The 27,902-nt window shown below is 39.3% G+C and overlaps 1 protein-coding gene across 2 annotated transcripts in view; it reads right to left on the bottom strand.

Annotated features, from left to right (window-relative positions):
- The window catches only part of itga3a (integrin, alpha 3a), a 48,169-nt gene extending 34,188 nt beyond the window's left edge, over positions 1 to 13,981 (bottom strand). For both annotated transcript variants that reach the window (XM_053239336.1, XM_026916671.3), the window contains exon 1: positions 13,651 to 13,981. In XM_053239336.1, the coding sequence (XP_053095311.1) occupies positions 13,651 to 13,979 (329 nt within the window). In that variant the 5' untranslated portion in view covers positions 13,980 to 13,981. The remainder of the gene's footprint in view (positions 1 to 13,650) is intronic.
- Positions 13,982 to 27,902: the final 13,921 nt, after the last annotated feature.

The raw sequence follows: 27,902 nt of genomic DNA on the forward strand, positions 1-27,902 counted from the left end.
TCTAATGGACATGAACAAATCAGGAGCTCAGCAGATTCCTTAGAATTCCAACACCATCCCATTCAGACTATTGTTTCCATTCTAGTCCTGTCTCTGCACCTGTCATGTCATTGGATGATTACCCTCATATGTTCTCTTGTTCTGTGTCTCGCCTTGATTAGATTGGTTATCTCTTCCCTGTTATTTCTGTTTCTCCTTCTGAAGTCTTACCATCCATTTTTTCCTGTTAAGTCCAACTCTTATCCTTCCCTGGTCCCTGTTGTTTGTTTCTTGTTGTTCTTTCTGGTTTTGACCCTTGTCTGTTTTCTTTAGTTCTGACTATAGATTGTCCTGTTTTAAGCCTGGCTGTGTTTAGACCCATGCTATTAATACTGACTACAATTCTTAGAATTTCCCATAATAAAACACATGCTTAATCCATGCACTTACGTCCTGCCTTCACTCACTGCATGTTACAACCCACTGCTTGTCCTAGGTTTGCCCCAAACATGTGGCCTGTTCATCACTCCATGTTGGTCTGAGCTCTAATTTGTGTATTGATCTCAGACGATTATTAATAGCATTTTAAATTCATTTTTCTAAGTTCCATGCTGAAGGAGGCTGCCTAGATAGAGCAGATAAGCTCTGTCCCATTCAGAAGGAAACATGACGACAACTGTCTTCCCCTTTACTTTGGACAAATTTGAAGAAGATTTGGTGTGTGTCTTTCTCAGACAAGGTAATCCTATAATTCTGTTCACCTTGAGAAGAAGACACACGGTCAACAGAATGGCCAACACTGCATCAAAACTATTGAAGGACTCAACTATTGTGGAATTTATATGGACTCTCTTCGTCAACACAGAAACAATCATATTTGAGCCCAGCAACTGCTGAAATTACATATCTTCCAAACAACCCCAGGCATCAAGGTGGCACAACGGTAGCTTTTACCACTTCACAGCTCCAGGTTTGATCTTGAACTTGGGTTACTGTCTGTGTGGAGTACCACATTTTCTTCATGTGTCTGCCTGGGTTTCCTCTGTGTTCTCTGGTTTCCTCTCACGTAACAAAAACACGCTGAAAGGTGGATTGGCTATGCTAACTTGTCCTAGGCATAATGAGTGTGTCAATGTGCGTCCTATGGTTTCCCATCCAGGATGTATTCCCCCCCCTCATGCCCAGTGTTCCTGGGATAGGCTCCGGATCTACTGCAACCCTGACCACTATAAAGTGGTTACTGAAGATGAATGAATGAATGAATGAATGAACGAACCAGTTTGAAAAGAAAAAAGTAACACAAATTATAGGTACACTTAATGTTTATGTTCACTTAAGCTAATACAGTAATGGAATGATATTTATAATTGGTTTCTTCCTATCACCATCTCAGGGAGTTTTTCCTTGCCACCGTCGCCCTGCTTGCTCATCAGAGACGGCACACACACACACTTCACTTTACTTTTGTTTGTGTAAAGCTGCTTTGAGACAATGACCTTTGTAAAAATGCGCTATACAAATAAAAATGAATTGAAATTGAATTGAATAATGGCCAAAGGACTTAATTATCATGGCGAGTGTTGGCTACAGTATTGGAATGTATCGGAATACATTCATTAACCCAAAGCTGCACACTGACATTTCTTTTCAAATGGACGGATCATGAGTATGAGTGTAAAGGTATGTGTGTTCATATTTATTTGTGTGTCCTACATACTTCATGTGTGTATATTCATGTGTATGTGAGTCTGTGTTTGGGTGTACATCAGTGCTTTTCAGTTTAAGTCTCAGCACACAATAGAAGCCCTGCCCTTTCATTAAACATTGCTGAAGGCACAGAGAAAGCAGAAACACAAAAGAGTGATTTTAAGCAGATTAACCAGTCATGTTCAGGCAGGTTGAGCGAAATAAAACGCAGCATACACAGATTTGAGCAGATAACTCATATACATAACCAGCAGGAACACACACAGCCACATGGACACACACACACATCCTCAGACAATACGATCAGGATTCATACTGCAGTAATGTTCAACTGCTTTATACCACAGCGATGCTGACTTCTTGAATCTGATTGGTCAGAAGGTGTTGATTAATTTTCTATCACTGCAGCTTTCAGAGTAGTTCCAGCTCTAATGCAAATCATAGGTTTATATTAATGTGCTTGTTCTAATACTTCATTGTTTCTATAATAAAACTCCTTCACAAAGACTCCTATGGTGGATGGTTCACATAATCCAAGCCTAATAATTAATTTATCAAGACATTACCATTTATGGAAGAAGTCTGCAATGTCAGCATTTTGTAACAGTCAGTAAGTTTTCCGCTACAGGACTTTGCAAGTTCTGCTTTCTCTGTCACTGCAAATTTTGTACTATTCACTTCAAGAGACAGAAAAAAAGAAAGGAAGGTGAGGGAACAACTGTTTATAGCTGCTATAACATAAGTGATAAGAGGAACTAACTTGTCTTGTGGACATTCCACAACCATGAATGGTTAAAAGTACAATGTGCCATTCATTAATAAATAAAAAATTGTTGGCAAATTTCTAAGAAACACTTTGGAGCATTCTGTTATTAAAAAAAAAAAGTTTAATTCAGGGTAATAACAGTAACTGCACTTCACGTTGGGCCATATGACATCACCCTGTTGTTGATTATTTTCCTATAAGAGCATATCCCCAAGTGTTTTATTCCTTATGCAATCAAATCCCATACTAAAGAATTCCTGTGTTCCTTTGGAGAAACCTGCCTAGGTACGCAGGAAATGGACTGAGTTTGTGTGCTATGTGAGCTAAAGCTGAACTGATAGCCGAACTGTATTAGTAGGTGTCATTAGGTGCGAATGAGACTGTGACTGTGTGTTTGATGCCCTGCAATGGACTGGCATCCTATCCAGGGTGTATCCTCGCCCTGCACCCAGTGTTCCTAGGATCCAATGGACTCCGAGCAGGATAAAAGGTTACTGAAGATGAATGAAGGAATATTCACAAACAAACACCATATTTACATTATATGATTCATTTGCATGGCATTTTCATGGTCACCGTTGCTTGGCTCATGACTGAAAATGATGTCAGAGACATGATTTTCAGAGACTCATTGTATTAAAGAAAAGGGGAATACATATGGTGGCTTATTGGTTAGCACATTTGCCTCGCACCTCCAGGGTTGAGTGTTCGATTCCCACCTCCGCCCTGTGTGCATGGAGCTTGCATGTTCTCCCAGTGCTTAGGGGGTTTCCTCCAGGTACTCCAGCTTCCTCTCCCAGTCCAAAGACATGCATTGTAGGCTGTTGGCATCTCCAAATTGTCTGTAGTGAGTGAACGGGTGTGTGAATGTGTGTGTGATTGTGGGGGACAGGGTGTCCCCCACCTTGTGCCCAAAGTCCCCCTGGGATAAGCTCCCTTTGACCCTGAGTAGGATAAGCGGCACAGAAAATGGCCAGAATACATATGTGTGGACATGCTTTTTAATATCATGGTAGGGATATAAACATATTTGGCTGGCCCGCCCAAGGAAAACTGTTTTTTTTTTTTTGCAGCTTTTGTTTAAAAAAACTAAAAGAGCCAAAAGATTTCCTTTTAGATACCGAGTTTAAGGATAGTGTTAGGTTTAGGTGTAGATATAGCATTAATTAGATGTATTAATAATTATGTCAAAGGAGGTCATCACAAGAATAGTGAGACAAACGTGTGTGTGTGTGTGTGTGTGTGTGTGTGTGTGTTCAAAATCAAGGGGATTCACTCACTCACTGTCTTGCTTATCACCCCAACCCTCCTTTTTTCCCCTCATCACTCCTCCTGCTTCACACACTTTAATGTGCACATGAGGACAGACTGTTACTGACGATGCTGCATCTCTGTTACAGCTTAATAAATGAATATCTGAGGATCGTTCTGGACTCCAGACTGCTGCCCAAATTTTTCACATTTTTGCCAGTTGGCTCATAAGATGCATTTTTTTTCCAGACGGCCTGCCCGCCTGCCTGATCTTCATTCCTGAAATGCACGAGTGTAATAATACAGGTAAGGGGAAAATAATACGTCTCCCTCATTCCCATGTTCCCAAATGTTTTGCAGCAGGGTTCCATGGTGGTAAAGACTTCTTGAATTTCTCACTGGCGGACTCCGGTCCGGATAAACAAAACCTTGTTTACACAAAATTGTGATATCATAAATTAGATAATAATCATTTTATTAGTGTTTAATGGTCTTGTTGGCTTTCCTTTACTGATGCTGTCTGTCTGGGCGACTGTGTCCCAATTGAATTTTAACATCTCTGAATGTCTTTGCATACACACACAGACACACACACGGTCAGACGCAGGAAGTTCTGGCTGATATTTTAAAAAAAAACACACACCACATACAAACTCACGAAGACTGAGTCATTTCCTGTGCATGAGTTCACTCCAGGGCCAAAAAAAGAAAAAAACCCAACTGTCTCACACCTTGCACCTTGCACAGACTTGACTCGTTCAGTCCTGTAAAATATTTGCACATTTTGTGTGACCCAGCTTTCTCTCTCTCTCTCTCTCTCTCTCACACACACACACACACACACAGAGAGAGAGAGAGAGAGAGAGAGAGACAGAGAAAAAGACAGACAAAGACAGAGAGACAGAGAGAGAAATACACATTTCCTTATCAGGGTCTGGTTTCTCACTTATCGTTATTCCAGCACTGCATGTGTGATATTTGTATCAAAAACAGAGGAAGCAGCAGTTATATTAAATTCTATTATTATTATTATTATTATTATTATTATTATTATTATTATTATACTGTAATGGTATAATCATAATAAAGCTGAACTAAATAGAACTGAGTAAAAAGCCTGATTTTAGCTAAAAATTTGAAAACAGTTCTATATTTGAAAGCGTACACACACACACACACACACACACACACACACACACACACACTGTAACTGCAGAGGATTTTGACATTCGGTGTAGATGTGAACATTTCTGTACATTAATATTATGCCAGTGTTAAACCATTTACATTACCAAGCATTACTGCCTCCAGCTAGTTGAAAGATCATTAATTAATTAGTCTAAGATAATCTATGATAAGCTAATAATAATTAAATATATAATAAATAATAATAAAATAATTTAAAGACTTTAAAGATGGGGGGGAGAAAGCATATTGTGACATAGTTTATCATGATACTGATGTGTGTGTGTGTGTGTGTGTGTGTGTGGAGGCCTGGGAAATGCCTTCCCATGGAATAAGTTGACATTTTCTACTATCAGCTCTTAAAGCTACAGGCTTTCCTGAACTGAATTATGCATGAATCTCAATCAGAAGTAAATCAGAAGTAAAGTTCTAGCATGATCAAATCTAGCTAAAAAAACGGCTCTTATAGATTTCATCTGGACTCGACTGAAAGACGCTGCATCTACCTCTATATTTACTTCCGGAAACACAACATTACTGCCAATTAAAGAGTTAGAAGTTTACTATGGGAAATAAATTCTGACTTTGATTATCGGCATCATCCACATCAGCCTCTGTCTAATCACCTGAGCTAAAACGTCTTTTACTAGATCATTTAAACATTTTAAAACTGATTTACAGTCACCTGTAAACAGTCTCAGTTTTAGTGTCTAAGTGACGGCGCATGAGCCGTTATCTGATCATAAAACTGAATTTACTAGATTTTTTACTACAACACATAACTATTCAACGCCTTATAGTGGCTACGTGAGGAAATCACACTTAGCTAGCAATGTTTTAGACATCTAATGCTTAGTTAAATGTAACTATTCCCACCTATAAAGGCTTAGTAAGTTTAACTAAGCATATTTTTAAATAAGGTTTAATGTAATTCTGGCATCCAGAAGTGTTCTAGTTAAAAAATTAAGTAAATTTAACTAGCCATTTTCTTTTTTATTAGTAAATGTTACTCAAACTTGAATAAAATGGTTAACTATTGCACAAATAAAACAAGTAAATCAAACTTTTTTAATTTCTTTAAAGTAAATTTTATTTATTTAGTCCATACAAGTGAGCTTAAATTAAAGAAGTACGTAAATCTCAAAAAAAAAAAAAAAAAAAAAAAAAAAAAAAGAACACTACACATCATCATCATCATCATCATCATTTTGCAAATCCTTTCTTATCATTACTATGTCATGGCCACTAACACCTTAAATGGTTGCAATCAGAAGTAGAACTCCAACAGCTACATGCACTTACATCAGCCTACATAAAGAACGAACTGGGCCCATAACCCAACATGACTATTTAACTAATTTGTGCACACACACACACACACACACACACAAACTAAACACCAGACTGCGAAACACAAACCAAGGGTGAACCAAGAAAACTTTAAACACCGGTCTTGCAAAACATTTCATAATACAATAGCCTTAAAGCCAACACGAAGTACTGAAAACAACCCATCCATAACACTCAGAATTAATACTGCCTCCGCTGAGCTCATTTCAGCTCTGTGCGACTGTATGACTGTCACTTTCACGCAACTGATATAATCACGTTCCCACTAAACACCTGCAAAGGAAACAGAATGTACGCAGCGCTGAAGAAATCTCACGGTCTCGTCTGCATGTGTTGATTTGCATATGTGCAAAAGTTCAAGAATGAGTTCAAGCAAACATACAGTAACTTTACACATAGTAAAAAACTTTCTTTTCTAGTTTTGTGTGCACTGGGAAAATAATTGAAAGTAAATACAATATACACTTTGGATTTTAGAATTAGTTTAAAACAGATCTTAAAGCATTTAAGTAATTGTAATAATTCACTTTTATGTGTAAAAATCACAGAATTGTTTCCTTCATATTTACTGAACCACTGGATCTTTTTTTTTTTTTTTTGAGTATACTGTATATATGCATTTATGTAAATAGCCCATATTTGTCATACATTAGATTTTCGTGTAGTCTTGGATTGGATTCTGCCTCTGCTATGAATTATGGGACACTTTTTCTTCAGTAACAGAAACATAGGCAGTGAGTTTTCACATGTGGTATGAGGACGATTGAGTCCATAAAGAACTCAGAGCAACAGATAATTAACATTAAAATGTGCGTGTGTGTGTATGTGTGTGTGTGTGTGTGTGTGTGTGTGTGTGTGTGTGTGTGTGTACCATTAGGTAATAAATTTGTGCAGTCTCTGTTCATTCCGTTTCCATTCATAGTAACAGGCGAACAGGAAATGGCAGATTAGCTCAGTTACTCGCTAATACATGACCAGAAGCACAAACGCAGAAACATGGTTCAATCATTAATGTAATACTGAGATTTCAAGACATGAAAAGAACATGCTTACACTCCAGCTTCCTTCCCTAAACACGGTCACAGGCTCCACTGCAAAACACCAAACTTCCACATTAGATAAGTTGTCTAATTGCAGACCTGCATTTTTTTTGCACCATTCTATCTAATCTAGACATTCTTTTGTGTGATTAACTGATCGGATAATTGTAAGAACAAGCAGGGGTACAGTCAATCCTTGGTGTACTTGCCTAATGTTAGCTAAGTCAAATATTTTATTTCACATTATACCACAGCATTGCTGAATTCTCATATCTGATTGGCTAGAAGTGTAGCTTGGACATTAGCGTAGCTGCAAATCACAAGTTAAGTTACCGTTTCTATATTAATTCACAGGGACTTGTATAGAAGTCACGCCACATAATCTAAGGATTACTACCAACAGATTTGTCAAATAAAATGTGTTATGTAAGAAAGATTTCTAATCGTTGCGATGGAGACATTTATGGAAGGCGTCTCCAGTATCACTGAGTCATAATGGTAAGTTTCCTGCCGTGGAGTTTGCGCTTTCCAGTTTCTCAGTACGCTGACAAGCTCCGTTTTTTTTTTTTATTTATTAACTTTAAAAGTGAGAAAATAAGTAATATAAGTGATAACAAGAAAACGTTGATGAATAATGCATGCACTTAATATACTCAAAAGACTATAAATGAACCTTGACAGAAAGCGAGACCGCCATGTCGGTGCATCTTTCAAGCGGGAAAATCGATTACTATCGTGAGATGGGGAAGGGGGCGGGGCTTCCCGTGGTGTCAGTACACAGTTTATCAAGGAGTTCAAAACACTGACACAGCTGTCAATCATTGAATCATGAGATCCACATGTCAATTGGCTCATCTGTGATATTTATTGGAGAAAATAAAAATCTTTTTTTTTGAGTGAAAACTCATACCAGTGTACACTGATATGGAAATGCAGAGCTCCTAGACGAAATGCGTAAAGGTTGGCACGCCTGCCTTAGGTGACAGAATGTTGTGGAACACTACATGACGGTATGTGCAAACTGAGATGCATCCACAGGCACAGGACAGCAGTCTTGGGAAACCAATATTGTGGCTGCTAAGCACTTCAAATAGTTAGCTCAGCTCGACTAGCTAGCACTGCAAAGAACATACCACGAGGATTTGGGACGAGGCCATGTCTAAACGACTAAAACACACACTCGTCAAGCAAACACTATTATGGGATTTGTCCCAAATTGCATACTACTACACTGTATATCAAAAGGATATGCCATTATAAGGTACTGTAGGTTTTATACAAATTGGACAGACTGTTTGGTAAAGAATTGTGTGATTTGGGACACAGCCTGTATAAAGACTGGTGCACATGCTTCTCTGGTGTATTCAATCAAAGCTGGATTGTGTCTTATCCTGAGTCATATCCTTGAATGATATGAGACAGTGAGAGACAGTGTGTGTGTATGTGTGTGTGTGTGTGTCTTGTGAAACCACTGAGATTTTCAAAGCCTGAGGATTTCTGGAAAGAAAAGCATTAAGGCATACAGAGATATCAGTTTGCTTGTACCATCATGTTCTTGTAGCTGCAGGGCTAAACATGCACACACACACACATACACACACACTCACACACACACCTGGTACATGTCTAACGAATAGTATAAATGTTACTACATTAGTAGTGTGTGCAGAAATAAAGTGAATTTAGTGTGTAGCTTGTCATTAAAGCTTCTGGACAGTGAATACACACACTCCTAATAAAGTTCTTAAGTCGATATGCAAATTGATATTAAATATTTACATCATTACATTGCATTACTTGTAAACCCTCTCTCTCTCTCTCTCTCTCTCACACACACACACACACACACACACTCACACTAGTTTAAGTATTTTTCTGTATGTACAATACACCACATTAATATTATGGATGCAAATACCTTCATTCCCTCTATGTTCTACTTAGAAGGAGGCTGCCTAGTTAGGGCAGATAAAGTCTGTTCCATTAAAAAGGCAGTATAAGGACAGCAGACTTCTAAGTGCCCTTATTTTGGACACAGCTGAAGCAATCCCATAATTCAGTTCACTATGAGAGTGAGCATTATGTGAACATGGGAGAAACATGGCATGGAATATAGAACTGTTCATAATCTCTAAATACAACTTTGTCCTCTTATCATATCTGGTAAAGCAATTGCCGTGGCTATGATGTCACTTCCTGTGTACCACAAAGAGCCTTCATCTTCTAATAACCATGGTGACTGGAGAGGTTATTGACGGCTGTGTTCATTATGACTGTCTCAGATGAATGATTAATAAAACACACACCCTGCAGTTCAGCTTAATCATTCACAAAACACACCTTAGAACAACACAGACACACAGCGAGAGAGAGAGAGAGAGAGAGAGAGAGAGAGAGTGAGAGAAAGAGTGAGAGAAAGAGAGAGAGAGCGAGAGAGAGAAATCTCCACACGCTTGTTTCTATTGAAAACATTCTCCTGCTAACCGCTACCCGTATCAGTCCGCTGACCATCTGAGATAAGTTGCTCCCCCCACCACCACCACCACACACACACAGCTAATCGCTAACGTTAGAAAAGACGACTGTGTGACCTGGTTCTGGTGCTAGTATTTGGACCTCGACTATGTATTTAGACTGCAACAGCGCTGGTTCAGATGAATGTGGACCACCTTTTACCATTACACCAACAAAACCACACAGGAAGGAAATACAAACAACTAAGACAAAACAGTTACACTGCCTTCAGTGTTACTAGCTGAGTTAGCGTATACACTAACTGGATAGAAAAAGTTTACACACCGCTGTTAAAATTGCTGGCTTTTGTGCGAGATCGTGTTCCACCTTTAATGTGATATAGCAACCAACGAAATTCAAGTGAAAAACAAACAGAAAAGTTTTAGGGGGGTAAAAGAAACAGGAAAAAACTTACAATAACCTGGTTGCACAAGTGATAATGGGACATGTGACTTATGTTCAAAAGTAATTATTATACAGCGTGCATCAATGACGTGTTTCTCATAAAACCCCCCCCCAAAAAAAAATCTTTTCTGTAGGAATTTCTTGACATTTTCTTAGTTTCATCCAACTGCTGAAGTGGTTTTATAGGCGCCCATTGTTGAAAGGTTTTGATCAGGAGAGAAGTACAAACAAATTTCCAAAACATTTGATGTACCATGCCAGATGAAGATGAAGGCCATCATCAACAAGTGGAGAAAATGGGGCATCACAGAGACATTACCATGAACACAACATCCCTCAAAAAGACACAAGCTGAAAACTTATCAAGATGCCAAGAGACCTACAGCAACGTTAAAGGAGCTGCAGAAATATCTGGCAAGGACTGGTCACTCCAGCATGTGACAACCACATACATACTTTGCCAAAACATATATACATATATATCACCTCAAACCATGTGGCCAAGGTAGAACTTTTTGGGCATGATGTTTGGTGAAAAAGCAAGACAGCTTGTCACCCAAAGAACACCATACCTACAGTGAAGCATGGTGGTGGCAGCATCATGCTCTGGTCCTGCTTCTCTTCAGCTGGAACTGGAGTTCTACTCAAGATAGATAAAATCATGGATCGCTCCAAATTCCAATCTGTTGTGGTACAAAACCTGCAGGCCTCTGTTAGACAGCTGAAGAAAAATTTCACCTACCAGCACAATAACAACCCAAAGCACAAATCCAAACAAAGGAACGCTTCAGAAGATGAAGATCAACACTTTGGAATGGCTCAATCAGAGCCCAGATCTAAATCCTATAAAAACCTGTGGAATGACTTAAAGAGGGCTGTGCATAGGAGATGCCCTCAGAGCATTTCTGCAAGGAAGAGAGGAATATGTGCTGTAATACAAGCAAAATATGCACTTATGCAACCAGATTATTATTAAGTTTTTTCTTATTCTTTTTTTGTTTCTTAAAACGTTTCTATTTGTTTTTCACTTGAATTTTTTGATCTCTATATCACATTCAATGTGCAAAAAGATCTGACATGAAATAAAACATAAAACATAAAATATGGTGCTACATAAAATTACAAAAAAAACATGAAAGTTTAGGCTAAAGGCTAGGCTATGACACTAAATTTTATGCTAAAATGCTGTTTTGAACTTTCGATTTCAACTCACAACTACTACGAAGGTAAGCAGACAGCAACAGCCAACGTATGTCTCAGCATTCATAGTAAACATTAGCTTTACCAGATTGCAAAGCAGTATTATGCAAAGCAGAATGCAAAGCAGTCATATGCAAAGCAGTCATCCGAAAGTAAAGTGTGGAAGCTGAGGAGGACCACAATGTACGTCTATAGTCAGCTTGATTAACTGCTTTATCCTAGTCAGGGTCATGCTAAATACATACCCTATCCTGGAAACACTAGGCATGAGGCAGGAATACCATCACAGGGCATCATGCACACACATTTACACACTGCTTCACAGCCAGGGTCAATTTAGAGTAGCCAGTCCACCTACTGACATGTTTCTGGGAGGTGACAGAGAAACTAGAGAACACAGAGGAACCCCATGTGGGCATGTGCAAAACTCCACACAGACAGTAACCCAAACACAGGTTCAAACTGGAGATCCTGGAGCGGTCAGGTAGGAAAGCTACTCACTGTGCCACCCCCACTTAGATCATTTCGATTATTCCTATTGATGAGGTACATATTAGCAACTACTATAAGAAATGTAACCCTAACCACAACCCTAATCCAGCCACATCACAACAACTTTAAAAAAGCATGCATTTTGGTGAGCAAAAACACCGTTTCGCTGTGGACTGAACGGAGAAAATTCTTATTTTTAAACATATCTATTAGTCCCTATCATTGATGGAACACCAGGTCCCATCGATGCAGAAGCCCAGCAAGCCAAGGAAGCAAAATTGGCCGTGCTCTCTGAGTGGGTGGGGCGGTATTCTCTCTCTCCTATGTCAATCACTGAGACACTAGCCAATCCTGGACATCTGTGAGGTCATGTGTGCAGAAGAGGGCAGATAGCGCTTTCCTCCAAAAGCCTGTGTTAGCCTTCACTCTCCCTGGTATGATGGGGAGAGCTGGCTGGTGGGTGGGATTTAACAGGTGACCAAATTACGGAGAAAAGAACATATCTAATAGTGTGGACAAGGCCTCAGACCAGGGCCGGATTTATGCGGGTGCTGGGATAGGCTAGGATGCCCCCCACCCCCCACCCCCCAGGATTCTCCCTACACCCCCGAACACTTGCCTCAAGATTCTTCCCCATTATCAAGTGCATTCATTAAATGGCGTGTTAAATTCAAATACAGCCCGCTGCCTTGTTTCATTCGTCCTGCATGAACCTGAAAATAATTATGTTGAAGTAGCCCTCAGTATCTACCAGTCTCAACGTTCACACTATCTAGAATTCTCATAGTAGTGTAGTGAGTGCCACTGTACAGCGCACCAGAGCTCACATCTGACAGTGCTGAAACACTGCTTAAAATCAATGGCCTGTCTGCTGTGTTTGATGTAAGTCACACTCACGTCTTAAAAACCGGCTCAGAAACACGTCGAGTGCAGGCAGTGACGTAAACAGGAATTACTTTAGCTACAAAGATACAATCTACCGTCACACAACCTCGCCATATTAATAACGTTGCCATACAATTATCATTATGTCAGTTCTACTAAAAATAAAAATAAAAAACCACTATCCCACTGTCCTCATCGATGACTGTGCAGAACTGAAAAGTAAAATTACATTTAAACAAAACATATGGCAGGGAGCTTGCAGTTCTTCATTATGATACAAATATATTTCCCTGGAAAGCAAGACTATAGAAGATATTTTAACTGCACCCCAATCGAGATAGACTGAATCTGGCCCTACCCACGGATAACTGTGGCACCGTCAGAATGTAGTTATATTTACAGCATTTAGCAGACGGCCTTTTTGCAGAGTGACTTACAGAAGAGCTTTGTAGGCTGTATCAAACACACATCCTCATGTTAGTTGACTACCATCAGACTAATTCCCTACTGGGGAGGTGAGTACAGTACAGTATGGATAAAGAGGATTCGAACTCATAACTGTGAGTCAGGGTGAGTGACTAGGTCAGGGACTAAGAGTACCATCAGACAGTATGGATAAAGAGGATTGGAGCTCATAACCTCCTGTGCTGGATGTGAGATGTTGCAGATTTAGAGAGGATGCCACATGAATGCCATGTATCTGACATGTCCAGCATCCAGATGTGGCCAGATGTGATCCTGAGAAAGGTACACTAACACTAACTCCTTATTCAGCACATACAACACACTAAGAGTTGCTTTACTGTGTAGGTGTGGGCACTCGGGTTAGTGCGTTAGTGCGTGCGTGCGCGCGCGCGTGCGTGAGTGCGTACTTACAGGTAACGCTCGTGCCCCACGGTTTGCCGGTGCATCGCTACTGAAAGTCCGAACAGGCTTCCGGGTGTGCCTCCCTCCTTCACCACCGCAAAGCGCGAGTCCAGGTTAAAACCCGCACACACACCAGAACACATAAGCACGAACAGCCCAGTCTGGACCGTCCGAAGTTGTGACGTCATTGTGCTGACCTTCTCCAAATAAGCCCAAGCTCCTGGCAAGCCTTGTTCTAGTCGTGCTCTTAACACGCACGAGCCGGTTAATGTCCAAGTCCAAGTACAGTAAAGAGGAGGAGGAGGAGAAAGAGCGTGCACACACACACATACACACATACACACACACACACGCGCGCGCGCGCGCAGCCCCTCCCACGTGTGGTTGCTAGAGGAGGAGCTCAGAAGGATCTCTCGGGAAGCGAAAGCTACGACTCTAAGCGCATACTAATGGAGGAAATCAGTGGGAGGGGAGCTGGGGGCTGCAGGTGCTCGAGCACCTGCCCTTTTGCCCCTTGATGTCCATAATGCCCCTCTTAAAAAGCACCCCCCCACACACAAACTTCTACAGTATCACAATACTGGAACACGTGCTAGGAGAAATTCCCCTTGCGCCCTTAAAAAAAAAAAAAAAAAAAAAATTAACCCTGCAAAAAAAAAAAAAAAGAAGATCACTTTCGCACCCGTGTAAAACATGCGCGCGCGCGCGTGCGGGTGTGTGGGTGTGCATACCATGTTTCCATCTATGTTTTCAATGGTGCATTTTTTGACATTAATAAAAATAAATGAAACAAGTAACAAACAAACAAGTTCGGGGGGAAAAAAAAGAAGCAAATGGAAAATAAATGAATTCAAGCAAAAGCATTATACAACAAAGCAGATAAATAATTACTGCTGACATGATGCACAAAACGAGACAAAAACAGGACTCCATTTACTACTCCATTTACTCCATTTGTGAATGAAGACCTTATCCATCCAGTAACTGCATTTTGTCATTTAGACTTTAAACCATTTTGTGTCCTCAAATTGAACTGCAGGTGGGTTGAGAGAAAAAAAAAAAAAAACCCAACAATGTAGAAAAAAGTCAGGAGCAGCAGAGAGGGTAGAACTGTGGTTTTGGGTGTTGATCAGAAACCATATATGAAAGAGCCAGCAAAACCTACCTATGTATTTCCACATGCTATGTTCAAAATAGCACACCACCAAACTACTCTCAACATTTCTGCCATATATAGTAAGCTATTTTGAACACAGCATTAGTGCACCAATTGCTAATGCACTGATAATGGACTGATGAAACATAAATGCCACATCAACAAAAGCATATTGTTCTAATTAGAGTTCTAATAAGATTCTGAAAATCAAATAAGGTCCTACAGGACAAACTGAAATTCCAATGGGATTTTTTTTTGACAAGGGATGTTTGTAGTAGCTGCAGTCAATCTGTAGGGTGAATTCAGGTAAATCAGGACAAAAAAAAATTAGCAGCAATTATGGCCTGAAAAGTGAAAGCCCAAACTTATGTAAATAAGCCCTTGCAGAGGAAAAGCTTAAAAATGTCATGGGACAGCAGATAAGCGGATTTAGTCAGCATCAGACAGGAAGAGCTTGACGTTTTGGGTTTTTTTTTTTCTACACCTACTTGCATGATGTACTATATATACAGTATGCATAAGGTGAGTACTATTAAAAATGTGTGAATTTAGTTCAAATAATCTGCATATGTTTATAACTGAATCATTTCCTAAGATGTGCATGGTTTGGTAATTTGAGACGGCATGGATCAGGTTAGTTGAGACACTCTTAAAATACAATAAGTGGAAAGATGAAAAGTGAAGGGATATACAGTAATGGATGCATGAAACGCTCATCAACTGTGTTTAAATCTGCATTAAATTGTGTTTTTATGAAGCATCTGAATAAACAGGAGAATAAAGTAGACGGAGAAATATAGAATGTTGCTTAGACCAACTACTGAGATTTTTACTTAGTGTACTGTGTTCATATAATTTTTGAGATTCATGTTAAAAAACCATGTAATGTGCTGCCACTGAAACAAATAAATTATGAAATGTTACTGAACTTTCACTAGTGGTCTTCTACCTTGATTACTAATTTGTTCATACTGAATTTGAGAAAAGATTGGTTATAAATTTGGAAAATACCAATTTCCTAAATCCTATTATTGTTGTTATTGCACTAAGAAATGACTCATAGAATGTTACTTAATATTATCAACATCTTAATATGTAGTAAACTGTACTTAGGCTACTATATTTATAGAATATTAGAGTATGTCGATGATGAAGTTTTAATAGCAAGAAAGCTTAGACTGTCCCAATATTTCTGAATTCACCATATTACAAGAACTATTATCCAGGGATATGGTTCTATAATAGAGAACCCGGGTTGAGGATCGACCTGGAAACCCTGGAGCTGTGAGACATCACTACCTGCTGCACCGCAAGACACAATAATAACTGAATTTACACAAATGAACCAGTTCAAAAGTTTACATACGCCTGATTCTTAATACTGTGTGTTATCTGGATGATCAACGACCGTTTTTATGTTTTGTGATAGTTGTTCATGAGTCCTTTGTTTGTCCTGAGCAGTTAAACTGCCCACTGTCCTTCAGAAAAATCCTCCAGGTCCTGCACATTCTTTGCTTTTCCAGGATCTTCTGCATATTTGACACCTTTCCTACAGCAGCTATATGATGTTGAGATCCATATTTTCGCACTTAGAACAACTGAGGGACTCATTCACAACTATTACAAAAGGTGCAAACATTCACTGATGCTCAAGAAGGCAACATGATACATTAAGAGCTAGGGGGGTGTAAACTTTTGAACAAGATAATCGGTGTAAATTGTTCTTATTTTGTCTTCTGGGAAACATGTAAATACCTTATGTAGCTTCTGAAGGGCAGTACTAAATGAAAAAAATAAAATCTTTAAACAAAATAATAATAATTTACACCAATCATCCTGTTCAAAAGTTTACATCCCTCCGGCTCTTAATGTATAGTGTTACCTTCTTGAGCATCAGTGAATGTTTGCACCTTTTGTACTAGTTGTGTACGAGTCCCTCAGTTCCACTGATGGAAAGGGGTCAAATATGCTAATAGGTGGGACTTGGCAATGACTAAATTGGGATAAATACGGACCACTTGTAATTAGATTAGCTTTTGTGATACGCAAGACAAAAAGGCATAGAACCACCCTCATCGGTGCATCATGGGTATTGGTGTCACACACCAATCTCAACGTTTTTTTAGGCCACTGTCATGAAAAATGTGTAAATTATTCGGTGCTGCAAAACAGAGAGATTTGTTTCTTCATGTTTGTACAAATTTAAACACTTTTTTGCCACTTCTCATACAGCGGTTTGTCTTTTGGTTGAGCCATAAAAGATAAATGAGAAATACACAGATCAGCCATGACATTAAAACCACCTGCCTAATATTGTGTGGGTCTCCCTTGTGCCACCAAAACAGCTCTGACTTGTCAAGGCACAGACTCCACAAGACCTCTGAATGTGTGCTGTGGTATCTGGCACCAAAATGTTAGCAGCAGATCCTTTAAGTCCTGTAAGTTGTGAGGTGGGGCCTCCATGGATCGGACTTGTTTGTCCAGCACATCCCACAGATGCTCGATCGGATTGAGATCTGGGGAATTTGGAGGCCAAGTCAACACCTTCAACTCTTTGTCATGTTCCTCAAACCATTCCTGAACAATTTTTGCAGTGTGGCAGGGCGCATTATCCTGCTGAAAGAGGCCACTGCCATTAGGGAATACTGTTGCCATGAAGGGGTGTACTTGGTCTGAAACAATGTTTAGGTAGGTGGTACACGTCAAAGTAACATCCACATGAATGCCAGGCTCCAAGGTTTCCCAGCAGAACATTGCCCAGAGCATTACACTGCCTCCACCAGCTTGCCTTCCTCCCATAGTGCATCCTGGTGCCATCTCTTCCCCAGGTAAGCGACGCACACACCCAGCTGTCCAACATGATACAGTGTTGGTATGGTAAGGCATTGTTATCTAGTTAAACATGCCATAAGTTACCTCACCACCTCACGTGGATGTTGTGAAATTAAATTGAGTTTTCATGTGGAATTTTGATGGCATACGCAGAGTTTAAAGTGTGAGCGTATGTCATACCGTGTAGCACACTGCGCATCTACACATCTATAGAACAACTGAAAATTCAATCCTGCACATATCACATTTATATTGTATTATATTTTTAATACAGTTATGGGAAAAAGAAAGTACACCCTCCTTCAATTCTATGGTTTTATTTATCAGGGCCTAAATAACAATTGTGTGGCCCTCACCAACTTCTATATACAAACAAATCACCTCAGGTGACAACAAAAAAACACAACAGATTTCAATATGTAGTTATTATTTTTCCCAAAATGTATCCCAACATTCAGAAACCAGGTGGGAAAAAATAAGTACACCCCTGTAAATCAGTAACATACGTAGAATCACCTTGCAACAATAACTTGAAGTACATGTCTTCTACAGGAATTTATCAGTCTCTCACATCGATTTGGAGAAATGTTTCATTGATGTTTGAGGCTATTCGTTTATGCAATTAAGCTCAATTAAGCTCAATTAAGATCCCACCACAGCATCTCAATGGGGCTATGACTTGGCTGTTCCAACGCCTTGATTTTGTTCTTCTTTAGCCATTCAGATGTCAAATTGCTTGGTGTGCTTGGGATCACTGTCTTGTTGCACGACCCAGAGTTCACGGGATAGGCTCCAGATCCACTATGATCCCGATAAAGCAGGTAAAAATTTGAATGAATGAATTTTCATATATCAAAGATTCACATTTTGAATTTGAACACATCCTGTACATCAGCACCCATTATTACCAGAATTGTTATTAGAGTCTCTGGCAGGAGGTAAAGGCAATTCCAACAATATGAGCGTGAGAGAAAACCAAAATAAACAATAAGCTCTGTAGTGATGGACCACAGGAACTAGAGAAAAGCAGTGACTGTAATTCTCTCTTATAGAATAATCAGAGAGGGAAACATCATTAATTATTTTAAACAGGAAGTTGTTTAATCAGTGATTGAACTTTTTGGAGTGCGTGTGTGTGGGTGTGTGTGGGTGTGTGTGTGTGTGCATTTTATGCTCTGATTACAAGCACAAGAGTTACAGTTCCGAAACCACAACACAATCTCCGAACAAAGGCTGAGGCTATAATTATACTGTGAGTAATGTCCACTCTCTCTCATTCTACTCACTGTGTGTCACTGGCAGGCACAAATAATCGAGCCCAGAGTTCTTGCTCATTGTTCCTGTCTTATGGGATTTGCTCCTGATTTATGTGCTCTTTTAATACTCTCAGACCCCCCTATACTCCAACACCTTCTGCTCAATCCCCCTCAACTGCTATAAAACCCCACCCCTGTGGAGCTTTAACAGGAAGTAGATCAGAAGGAAGTGAGGGCGGTGATTGTGTTCATGTTTCCTGTGCTGTTCTGAATCAATGGACTGTTAAAAAAAAATCCCTGCCAAACTTCATTAACTGCCACACACACACTACAAACACATACACACAACACAGAGTGTGTGCATGTGTGGCCTATTCTATGGCACTATTTCATATCAAATATTAAATAATATTGCTACTAATGTAGTATGCTAATGCTTATATTATACAATCAGTGTTTTAGAAGGCAGCGCTTAGACATCTGTTGTATGCTAAGAGTCAACAACACCAATGCGTTAGTATGTGAATACACCAGCTATTCCTCGCTATAAATAAAATGGCAAGTCAAAAACAATTGCAAATAATTTGTGTCCTCTCTTCCCCATTGTTGCCCACCACCTTTTTTCAGACTGTCGCACAGGAATATGGGATATACACGACAGGGAGGGACGTCCTATGGAAGCCCTGAAGCCTTTAAATAAGTCATTATTCAGATTATTTCGATGTACTATCTAGGAAAAAGCACACAGAATAAGAGTTCTAAGAGAATATTGAATAAATTAGTCTCATTTACAGATTGTATGCTTTTAAATATTAAGTCAAAGGAGCAAGATATGTCAAAAGAGATGGAAATAATGAGAAATTAAAATAATGACATACTATTTAAGGAATAAAACATGCCGTTTTACAAAAATAATCCATGCCACGATGGCATTACTGTCCCAAAGTAATTTATTTTTGTATAACAGCAAGGCCTGAAGTGTGTTATTTACTGACAGTTCCAAAGCACTGACAGTGGAGACTCCTTCCATAAATGTTCATGAAACATCCAATAATCTTTATGGTAGGGTGTCCACTATATAATTCCGTGTGTATGAGCTGTTACTATAGAAACGATAACATATTAGAATGACTGCATTAATATTGGAACATAGGGATCAATGAGGCATCTGCAGGAAGTGTATTAACTGATATGGAAAATTCAAAACACCAGAAATGGTTAATAAAGGTTAATAAAGGTCAATTCATCTCAAACTGGATTGGTTGCCCTTAAACTTAACCTACTCTGAAATCTTAGCAGCTATTGGGCCACTGTATGCATTGGCTTTCATTTTATTGGTTACACTTGGTGGTCATTTTATTGGTTACAGGGTGCTGAATAGAACAAAAATATATTATTAGTAACACATTAAATGTGTAATCCAATGTCTAAAAAAATGTTTTTTAAAGAATAGTTTAATTGTTACCTTTTATAACTTCTGGGTCAGCATTAACAAAACTACTCCTACACAACTCCTGCAGAAGGTGTGTATTCACGGCTTGGTTGTGAGGAGAATTTACCCTGTAAAGAGGAGAACTCAGAAGATGATTATGTGAAATATTGGTATTTAGTGCACGATACCAAAATGTCATTACATAATATTTGTATAAACAGTCTTAACTAGTTCGTGGATCATATTTGTGAGGGATGGTTTCTGAATTGTGGCTTTACCAACTTCTCTAGCTCAAGAGAACTCAGTGAACAGCAACATCTGTTAGCATTTTCCTTTTGGGATTACCACACTCCATCACCTTACTTTTTTTCATATTAAGTTGAATATACTGCAATGGTGATATTATGTGCCCTTTTGAGCCTTTTTGGGTTATTTGTGGACACTTCCTGTGTCCTCTGTTGCAGCATCTCCACTTTTCTTTCGAGCGCCTCTAGACGCTGCAGAGTCTCTTGCTGAAGAGTGGAAAACGCATCCAGCTTGGAAGTCAACTGGTGAAGCATTCTGACCTGAAATCAGTTGCTTTATCAAGTCGTTTGTGCTTATTGAACTCACTGTAGGTTGTTGGTTGTTGGTCCATGTTACCCAGTGGTGTAGAAAATCTATTTCTTCTGCCATTCTAATCTGCTATTGATAACAAAATGAGGAAAAGAGATTTCACACAATGGAGCACAGCGGTGTTTGAAAATGACATCTTTGAAAAAAGAGTTAGAGCATGTTCCATGTGCTGAAGAACCTGCAACTTGACAGTCTTTTCATGGAGTGTAAGTCAAGTGTGATAGCTTCAATTTGTTCGAGGCTGTGTTGTTATTAACGTCATCCTGCCCTGCTACAATCTATGCTCACGTGCTGCTGGTGTAGTTTAATGCATGTGTGATTTGCATGTGTGATGTATGTATGTATGTATATGTGTGTGTTGAACAGATTTTACTCTTAATCATTCTAATTCATAGCAAAAAGTCTGTGTATTTATCACACTACCATATTCATGCTTGTCTAGCGATTTGAATTATGGAATTGTCCTCTGAAAAGGACACCAGAGACACTATGAGTAGTGACAGGCGACTGCTTGAAATATGAACATGGCAGCTGTATTATTAAGTACAGCACCTCAGTTAAAAAAAAAAAAAAAGAGGCAATCACCTTGCTGGTAGAAACCTTAGCCTGGTCTCTCTCTCTCTCTCTCTCTCTCTCACACACACACACACACACACACACACACTTCATTTTCTGCCATTTGTCCAGTATTTTTGTCTTGTGTGACTTTGATCTTTGCAGCCATTTAACTCCCAGAAGACTTTGCTGTCCAGTAATTACCCCTATCAGACACACACACATACACGCACACAGTGTTTTAATGTATGTGACAGAGGTGATGTTCAGCTCTTTTTTCATCTCAGAAGAAAAGTAGAACAAACATGTGAACCCGTGAACCTTACATGCTTATTATGAAATTGTTCATGTTAGCATATGTGAAGAAGAAAGAGGATGTTTGTGGTGTACCATTTTCCACACACACACATACACACACTGGTCATTGAACACCCAAACTTAAAACAGTTAGTGACATTAGTAACATAAAGGAGACAGAGTCAGGTTTTCTGTTTTTATTCAAACCAATATGACAGATAAACCAAAGGGCTAGGCAATACTCAGCGACATGAGGCAGGCAAATGGTCAGGTGATCGTTAAACAGGCATAAAGTAAATGTGAAGCAGGCTATGGTCAAAAAAAAAGAGTCCAGGTTATAGAAAGGGAGGCGCATGATCGTAAACAAGTGAGTTCTATTAGTATTCAGGTGATGTTGGCCCGGGGTTCGGGATTCAGGGGTCGAATCCCATCTCTGCACTTTGTGCGTGGAGTTTGCATGTGCTTCGGGGTTTCCTCCGGTTACTCCAGTTTTCTCCCCCCAGTCCAAAGATATGTGTTGTAGGCTGATTGCCATTTCCAAATTGCCTGTAGTGTGTGAGTGTGTATGCGACCCTGTGTAAGGTACGGAAGCTTGGAGCTTGAGTGGAGGTCATGTGACAGGGTTGTGTGCTGAGGATCATTGATGTTTGAGTCTAACATGAGGGAGGGAGGTTTTGGGACATTAAAGGTAGGGTCAGTGATTTTGGTGGAAGCTTATTGGTTACTCAAATACCACATACAACCCACTAGGACACCTAAATGCATTTTCCTCTGAGCTGACTTTCAAAAAAAAAAATCCCTGACACTGTGCTCATGTACATGTGCAGTACACACAGCCCCATGAAGACGGTTTGTTTTGTTGTCCTGTAGTGTTATCAGTGTAACTGTGAATTAGTGTAAGCTCAAGTCCAGCCAAATGTTCCTGATGATGATGTGATGAATCACGTGATGAACGGCACAGTGATATCGGCAAGCTGTTTGTTTTAGGTAATTACCAGATTGAGGAATGCGGATATGCTGGTGATTACGGACAACAGGAAGTGCATAATCAGATTAGTTTGTGAACAGAGAACAGAAAGTTTAACAAGCAGAAGAGATGGAGAAGGACACTAGTGCACATTCATACCGTGTTTATTATTACATACACACACTTGTTCCCGGGTTAAAAGATGAGCTGGCAGGTGAAAAGAGGGGGGGATCCATAATCATAGAGCAGGTAAACAGAAAAACACTATACCTAGAGAATATGTCCCAGAATCATCAAGCCTTATCACAATCCTCAAATTATTAATTAAATTAAATACAATTTTTCTTCATATAGCACTTTTAATAATATACATTACCACAAATCAGCTTTACTCAAATCTGAGAAAACAAACAAACAAAAAAAAAGCATTAAACCTTTAGTTTTCACTGAGTTAAAAAGGTTCTACTTTACTGATATTTTTGAAAACATATTTTTCATCAACTTCTTTTTTTTATTAATTATTGTCTACATGAACAGCGTTTTCAAAAATACCTCTCAAAAAAAGACAAAAATGATGTGAAAATGCTCACACCAGCACACCAGCCCAGTGATAGTATGTCATAAACTGTTAAGTCGGAGTCGTCGCACATTCATAACACATGCAACACTGAAATTGTCACCTGGAGTTTCACACTCTGACAGTAAACTTTGAAAACCCGGAAACAGTTTTCAGAAACGAGAAATTCAGATGTATCCTGTCTCAATTGTTAATCGCCTGCCAAGCTGCCACTGCTGGGCCCTTGAACAAGGCCCTTAACCCTCAGTTGCTCAGTTGTATAAATGAAATAAATGTACGTTTCTCTGGATAAGGATGTCTGCCATATGCTGTAAATGTAAACGTTGTTTTAAATGTTGTTTTAAATCAAAAAGCAATGACTAAAATATGACTAATGACTAAAATAATCATCACATTTCATAGATCACTGCATTTTTTAAATTATTTTAAAGGCGTAGAACTTTTCCTATATTAATTTAAATTTTTACTACTACTACTATATCTACTATAAAATGACATATTTAAGCTAGAACTACTATATTCTGTACTGTGTATCTAATTAGTGTGAGGAAATACTGCACATTATGATCAACTTTGTGCTAATATAACAGAAAATCCCATGAACACAATAGTCACAATGACTATTATTGGATATAATAGGAGTAACTGGACAAATCAAATCTGCTTATACATATACTGTATACTCATGCTTTACTCTTCAGTGCTAATGAAGGTGTTGTGAGAATTTTTTTTTTTAAATAGTCTTTGCATGCATGGTGTGTAGCAGACTTGAGTGGCAGGAAATGGTCACTGCACAAGGAGACTGCACACATTCACATCATCAGCATTTCTGCAAGAATAGCCTAGATAATGCATCAGACAAACCACGGCGTGTGAAAAAAACCCACACAGCTACATGAGAAATTGCACACAAACACACACACACACACACACACACATTTTTATACGCATGCAATATTACTACATATACAGTATTAATGTTTGTCAGTTTACAATCCCAACACCCTGTGTTTAAATTTCCTAACTTTAGTTCATGACTGTCACAGTTACTAGGTGAACTAAGATTCAGCTGTGAAGCAGGTGTGTGTAGAGGAAACAGAGAACTGAAAACAGCGCACCAGCGTTTGAATCCGGAAAGTACTTTTGGTCAACTAAATTCTGTCTGAACCATATAATAAAAAAAAGTGGTGAATGGTGAATGGCAGTGGCTTTTGCATCCATTGTTTTACAGAGTCTGTTTTGCTATCCAAAAGCAAAGAGGACAATGAGAGACTCTAGTCACCTAAACCACAATCTGTTCTCACTACTGCTCTCAGGCAAACACTACAACAGCCTGAGAACCAACGCTGAGCATTTCATGAACATTTCACAACCTAATACACATGATTAGGGCTCTGAATGAAGCAGCCGTAATTTCCTTTATCTCCGTTTTATGGACACACTCTCACTAACCCATCTGCATCTACACCCATCTGTGTCTTGTGCTTTATGTGCCTTATTTGCACTTTGTGATGTTTGCACAGCTTGGCAACTCGCAATTAAGACTTTCATTGCAAGAATTATGCACCGTATAGCTCTGTGAACGTGACAAATAAAGAACTGAACTTGACCTTGAGCTGTCTTTGAAATTGAGTTTGTCTCTGTCTTATAGCGCTTTTTTCCACAAATTTCTCTGATTAATACCTCCGGCTGAAATTGCTTCCCTGCCAGCACAAAAATCTTTGGAAGGGTAGGGTCAATCTGCAGGGTCTGTCAAAGTTTCTCAAAAGTGTTGGGTATTTTAAATAATGTAATCTGTTTTAAACAGCAATTTAGTTATTGTATAGTTCTTATTATTGCTGTTTAGATTGATTTTACATTTCCTCCCCATGATACATGTAAAATTCTCTATCTTCTAGTCAGGGTAAGTCCTAAATAAATTCCTGTTTATCATCATTATCATCATCATTATTATTATTATTATTGCCCCTTAGTGCCTTTTATGAATAGTGTAGAAATACATTCAGCCTCAAAAAAATGCATGACAGCATTTCTGCTTTTTTTTTTTTTTAAAAAAAACTCCTCTGTATTTTCCCTAAAGATTAACCTATTGTCACGCTTCTGTTTGGTTGATCATTTGGTGAAGAAGCACTATTAGTTATCACTTATAATTAGAATCTCTACTTCATGATAGTGTGCCAGTCAGCCACTTTTAACCTAATTATAACAGCATACTGGTTGCTCTGAATGACTCGTATTAAACTAACATGAGTCTAACAGACATGTGGTAAGTTGGCTAGATGATTTAATTAACACCAGTCACTGTGAGGGCTGTGAAACACGATAACATTTGACATGCAAAGACTAATTTATTCTTGTGTTATTGATGGCTAACATGAGTTTACTAATTATATAGTGTCATTGCTCGTGACTGGTTGCTATATTAGCAACTGGTAAGGCTTAGACACTATATGGCCAAAAGGATGTGGACACCTGACCATAACATTCATATGAGGTTTGGGTCAAATTCATGTCTTTGTATGCTGTAAGTTTACAATTTCTTTCCACTGGAACTGCTGTAAGTGGCCTACTAATGTCCCTGTGCAATAAGTGAGGTCCATAAAGACATGATTTTCCAAGGATGGTGTGGAACTTGAGTGGCCTGCACAGAACCCTGTCCTCAACCCCACTAAACACCTTTGGGGTGAATTGTTATGCGAACATTATACCAGGCCTTCTTGCCAGACATCAATGGGCAAATCCCTACAACCATTGTCCAAAATCTAGCGCAAAGTCTTCTGAGAAGCATGGAGGCAGTTACAGCAGTGAAGGAGGAACAACTCAATATTAATGCAGATGGTTTTGGAATGGGGCGTGCAATGATCAGGTGTTCACATACTTTTGGCCATATAGCGTATCAACATAATGTCCGTGGGCTGGTTTGGGCCCAATAAATATCCTGTGGGCTATAATAATGAAAGAATCGGAAAACAAATACAGCATTTGGCCAGAAGTATGTGGACACCTGACCATGACCCCCATATCTGGGCCTTCCCCAAACATTTGGAGTTGGAGGCATATGATTGTCTTTGTATGCTTTAGCATTATGATTTCACTTCACTGCAGCTAGAGGGCCTACCTCGAACCTGTTCCAGCATAACGATATCCCAAAGCAAGATCCATAAAGACATGGTTTGCCAAGGTTGGTGTGGAATATTGGTCTGTGGCCTGCACAGAGGACTGACTTCAACCCCACTGAACACCTTCGGGATGAGCTGCGTGCTAGGCTTCCTCTCCCGACATCACTGCCTGACCTCACTAATGCTCTTGTGGCTGAATGGACAAATTCCCACAGTCACGTTCCAAAATCTTGTGGAAAGCCTTCCCAGAAGAGTGGAGGCTGTTACAGCAGTAAAGGGGGCATGCGGGGGACGACGATCCATGTTAAAGTAATAGGATGTTCAACATACACATACAGGTGTAATGGTCAGGTGTCCACATACTTTTGGCCACATAGTGTAGCTACATAAATAAACTCATGGCCTCTACTGACAAAACTTATTAATGCTAAGTAATTCTTCTAAAACTGTTTTTTGTTTTGTTTTGTTTGTTTGGCTCACTTGACTAATTCTAATGTGGCTTTTAACCTAAAATGACCCCTGGATTATATTCTGCATCCATAAAAAGAGACTTGTATACAGACACAATCCACTGTTTCAATGCAACAGAAAGAAAACCAAGGGTTTGCTTGACCATCATGTAAGCATTGTTGTATGTACGTATATGATTTGTGTGTGTGGTTGTGTGTGTGGTTGTGTATTGTAGGCTGCACTGAGAAGAAGGGTGCAGACCGAGGGTGAGACTGTGTGACACATGAGCAGAGGCGTCTCTGCTGCCAGGGAAGAGAGTGTTTGTCCTAAGCCTGTATTACATCACACACACACACACACACACACACACACACAGTGTAAAATAAAATAAAACGTGAGATATGGGTGCATGTAATTCAGACAGACAAGAGTAAGCAGTTGCAGAGACAGTGCGTCCACTCACTAACATCCCTAATGGATTCTAGTCGAGGCCATGTCCCTACAGTAATGATGTCACTACCATTCTCTCTGTTTGTGTGTGTGTTTGTGTGTGTGTGTGTGTGCCATTTGAGAGTCCATTATAAGGGGATGTGTTGAATAAGTAAATAAGAGCTGAGCATACAGACTCAAACTTTGTTTCGTAGTTAATCTATCTATAAATAAAAATAGCATTTTTAATAATATATACTGATTAAAGATTGTTCAATTTAACAGCCAGCTGATGATGTCATAAAGGACACTGACCAATCAGGAGCTTCAATTTAACACATATTCCATGGAACTACACACATTAAAACCTACTATATTACTCACATTAATCAAACTCTTTCTTTCTTTCTTTCTTTTCTTTTGCACTATTATTGGACACTGCCTTGCTGCAGTGCATTGTGGGAATGACCACATTGTGTGTGGTCTATGAGAATTTTGAAAGAATGAGCCACATTTCTCTAATAAACTTACCAAAACTGTGTATCTGGCTCCACCTAATGGATACCAGGGGGCATA

The sequence above is a fragment of the Pangasianodon hypophthalmus genome, chromosome 13 (assembly GCF_027358585.1).
Source record: "Pangasianodon hypophthalmus isolate fPanHyp1 chromosome 13, fPanHyp1.pri, whole genome shotgun sequence".
NCBI classification, from domain to species: domain Eukaryota; kingdom Metazoa; phylum Chordata; class Actinopteri; order Siluriformes; family Pangasiidae; genus Pangasianodon; species Pangasianodon hypophthalmus.